The 4,106-nt window shown below is 43.6% G+C and overlaps 1 gene segment (V, D, J or C); it reads right to left on the bottom strand.

Moving 5' to 3' along the window:
* Positions 1 to 255: 255 nt before the first annotated feature.
* LOC118575125 lies at positions 256 to 1,185 on the bottom strand. The segment is given in 2 exon segments: positions 256 to 584; positions 1,137 to 1,185. Coding segments are annotated over 2 exon segments (378 nt in total).
* Between the last annotated feature and the right edge of the window lie 2,921 nt (positions 1,186 to 4,106).

Below are 4,106 nucleotides of genomic sequence, written 5' to 3' on the forward strand. Positions count from 1 at the left end.
AAAATCTTCAAAAGATAAATATGTGTTAATAAAAACAAATTAATGAATAATAATAAAGAAATAATGATAAAGGTCTATATTTTGCTGGGAATTCATTAAATTATAAAGTATATGGGATGATACAACCATGCATATATTTATAAAAGCTTATTTCATTGTTTAAGATCTTTCCTCCAATAGGTCTAGAGACTTTAGATACTAACAGAGTGCTCAGAGACTGAGCTTCACTGAGCAGCAACCCCAGGAGGTTTCTGTTTAGCCCTGGAGCACTGTGGGAGGAACATCCCTAGTCTGCTGACAGTGATAGATTGCAGCATCATCAGCCTCCACAGGATTGATGGTGAAGGTGAAGTCTGTCTCAGACCCACTGCCACTGAACCTGGCAGGGACCCCAGATTGTGTATTGGATGCTCCATAGATGAGAAGTTTGGGGGGCTGTCCTGGCTTCTGTTGGTACCAGTGCATATAAGTAAAGCCAAATAAAGTGACGCTCTGGCTGGCTTTGCAGGAGATGGTGGCCCTCTGCCCTAGTGACACAGCCAAAGAAGCTGGAGACTGGGTCAGCACAATGTCCCCTGTGGAACCTGGAAATATTAACACACAGTCCATGGTTATACATGTTCAGAAACCTTCCTAGTAGAGAAAATTTTCATTTAGAAATTGTAAGAATATATCACTTTGAGAAACCAGAAAAATCAAAGGGAATGAGGGAACTTAAAACCAATTACAAATGCCTTAATTCTAATGATCAAGATACTGGAGGCATGGAAAACCGTGATGGCCACATTGGATGCTTCCAACTGTAGTGGGGTAGCCATTCCAGCCTTGGCCTGCAAGTTCCAACCCCATTGAGGCTTCAGTAATGGTCATGTCTACAAGGAGGGGCCAAGAGAGGACACTGAAGACCCAGGATCCAAATGAGAGGGATCTCTTGATGCCCGGACTCTGAACCCTGGAGGTAGACCAAGCAGAGTTCTCCTGAGAACACCTCCGGACTGCGCCATACCTTTGCCAGACCCTACAACCTACCTATCCCTTCATTTGTAAGTTACCCCACAAAATAAACCTCTCTTTTAACTACGTGGAGTGGCCTTAATAATTTCACCAATACCCAACACTTCTCTGCACCCTCTCACCTGGAACACCAAACAGCAGCATGCATAGGAGGAGTGTGTTTGACTCCATCTCTGGGAGTGTGAAGAGAGGATTCGTCTTAGACTCTTGGCAGCTGCCCTTAAAGAGCCAGGGCTCTTGTATGACTCAATATGTAAATCAGCCCAGAAAAGTGTGTGCTGGTGCTAAAAGGGGCACCTGCTCCTGATTCACCCTCTGGGAGTTGGTGTCAGCAGAAAATTTACCAGAGCATGGCAAGCGTATCTTTTTTCTTTATTAATTTTTAAAATTCATTTTACACACCAATCACAGATCCCCTTCTTTTCTCTCCTCCAGCTCCCTCCCAAAATCCCCCCTCCCCAATCCATACCCTATTCCCTCCTCTGAAATGGTAAGGCCTCCCATGGGGAGTCAGCAGAGCCTAGTACATTCAGCTGAGGTATGTCCAAGCCCCTCCCCCTGCATCAAGCCTGGGCTAGGTGTCCCAACACAGGTAGTGGACTCCAAAATGTCAGCTCATGCACCAGGGATGGATCCTGATCCCACTGCCAGGAGCCCCTTAAGCAGACCAATCTACATAACTGTCTTGAATATGCAGAGGGCCTAGTCCAGTCCCATGAAGGTCTCACAGCTGTTGGTCTAAAGTTCATGAGTTCCCACTAGCTTGGTTAGGTTGTCTCTGTAGGTTCCTGCAACATGATCTTGATGCCCCTTGCTCATAGAGTCCCTCTTCCCTCTCTTCAACTGGACTCCTGGAGCTCAGCCTGTTGTTTGGCTGTAGATCTCTGCATCTGCTTCCATCAGTTACTCTATGAAGATTCTATGATGACAGTTATGGTATTCACCAATCTGATTACTGGGGTAAGCCAGCTCAGGCACCCTCTCCACTATTGCTAGTAGTCTAAGCTGGGGTCATCCTTGTGGATTCCTGGGAACTATCCTAGCACCAGGTTTCTCTCTATCCCTATGATGTCTCCCTCCATCAAGATATGTCTTTCATTGGCCTCACACTCTGTCCTAGTTCCAGCTCAACATACCATTCCCTTACGTTCTCAACCCCTATTCCCTAGCGTCTATTGCCCCCTCACTTCCTGTTTACTTAGGAGATCTCCTCTATTTCCCCTTCCCAGTGCAATCTATGCATCCCTCTTATGGTCTTCTTTGTTAGCTAGCTTCTCTGGAGCTGTGGGTTGTAGTCTGGTTATCCTTTGCTTTACATCCAGTATCTACTTATGAGTGAGTACATACCTTGTTTATCTTTCTGAGTCTGGATTACCTCACTCAGGATGATATTTTCTAGTTCCATGCATTTGCCTGAAAATTTCATGATGTCATTGTTTTTTACTCCTGAGTAGTACTCCATTGTGTATATACACCGCATTTTAAAAATCTACTCTTTGGTTGAGGGACATCTAGGTTGTTTCCAGGTTCTGGCTATTATGAATAATTCTGCTATGAACATAGTTTAGCAAGTGTCCTTGTGGTGTGTTTGAGCATTCCTTAGGTATAAGCCTAAGAGCGGTATCATTGGGTCTTGGCAAGTATATTTTAAAGGAGTTTTGCAGCCTATTCTATTGAATCTTTAACCTCTTGTCTTTCTGAGGTGTGGTACAGGGGTGTGTATTATGGATGTACCATGTAAAGAATGTAAGTTATTTCAGTAACAACTTGATCCTTCAAAATTGTTCACACCCAGTGAAAATATCTAAGAGCGAATGGAGAATAAAGACTGGAAGAAAAGTAACATAGTTAATTCTTGGTATATTTCCTGATTTTTTTTAAAAGTCTGTGTTACAGTGTGTGTGATGTTGTGTGTGTATGTTTGTGTGTTTGTGTCTGCTCTTGTTTGAGGCCATCTCCTTGCAGTGGCACATGGGTAGAGATAAGAGACCAGGCTTGGGTGTGGCTGCTGCCTTCTTCCCTATCTGAGACAGGGTCTCTTGTGCACCACCTCTCATGAAAGGTTGCCTCCCCAGAGTCTTCTGCGGATTCTGTAGTCTCCATCTCTCATCTTGTCACAGCATCACTCTAAGTACAATCATGTCGTGCAGCTGCATCTGGCTTTATGTGGTTCTTAGGATGTGAACCAGGTCCTCACACTTATGTGGCAAGCACATTACTCACAGAGCCACACCTAGCCCATTCTTAAAAAATAAAAACACCTAATGAAAATTCTTCAGGTTGAACATAAATAAAACTTCAGGAAATATAAGACTTCATAAATGAGGAAAAGTATGTAAAGTAGATGTCCCCAGACGCATGCAAAAGATTCTTTTGTGCAGTACTGTGGATTCTTCCTCAGAAAGGTTGTAAGAAAGACAGATGGATAAACAATTAAGTAGTTGTAGAAGTGAGTATTTCTTTACATTCTCAGCTCCCTCCCCTACCTTGGTTTAACTAGCCCAAAGGATAGATTTTTTAGTAAGTTTTTAAGGGGGAAAATGACATAATAGTATTTTAATTAAATAAGGAAATGAAAAAAGTTATGAGTTAATTAGAAGAAGGAAAAAGGGATTAAAGAAGAAGCACTGGATAAGGAGAGTAGAGAGAAAGGAGAGAGAGGAAGGTAGGAGGGAGGAGAAGAAGGAGGCAGAGAGGTGAGGGAGGAGAAGGGGAGGGAGAGGGGGAGGAAGGGTGTAGTCAGAAGTTTTTCTGTGTCCAGTGGTCAGGACACATCCCTCTCACCTGCCAGTCCCGCAGCTGCTTGGACCCAAGCAAACACACAGAGGCTTATATTAATTATGAACTGTGTGGCCATTAGCTCGGAATTATTATTGACTAGCTGTTAAGCTTAAATTAACCCATAATTCTTATCTATGTTTAGCCAGTTGGCTTGGTACCTTTTCTCAGTTCTGTCTTATTATCTTGCTTCCTCTGTGTCTGGCAGCTGACACCTGACTCAGCCCTTCCTCTTCCCAGAATTCTCCTCATCTGCTTGACCTGCCTATGCTTCCTGCCTGGCTACTTGCCAATCAGCATTTTATTAAACCAGT

Source organism: Onychomys torridus, unplaced genomic scaffold (assembly GCF_903995425.1).
Source record: "Onychomys torridus unplaced genomic scaffold, mOncTor1.1, whole genome shotgun sequence".
NCBI classification, from domain to species: Eukaryota; Metazoa; Chordata; class Mammalia; order Rodentia; family Cricetidae; genus Onychomys; species Onychomys torridus.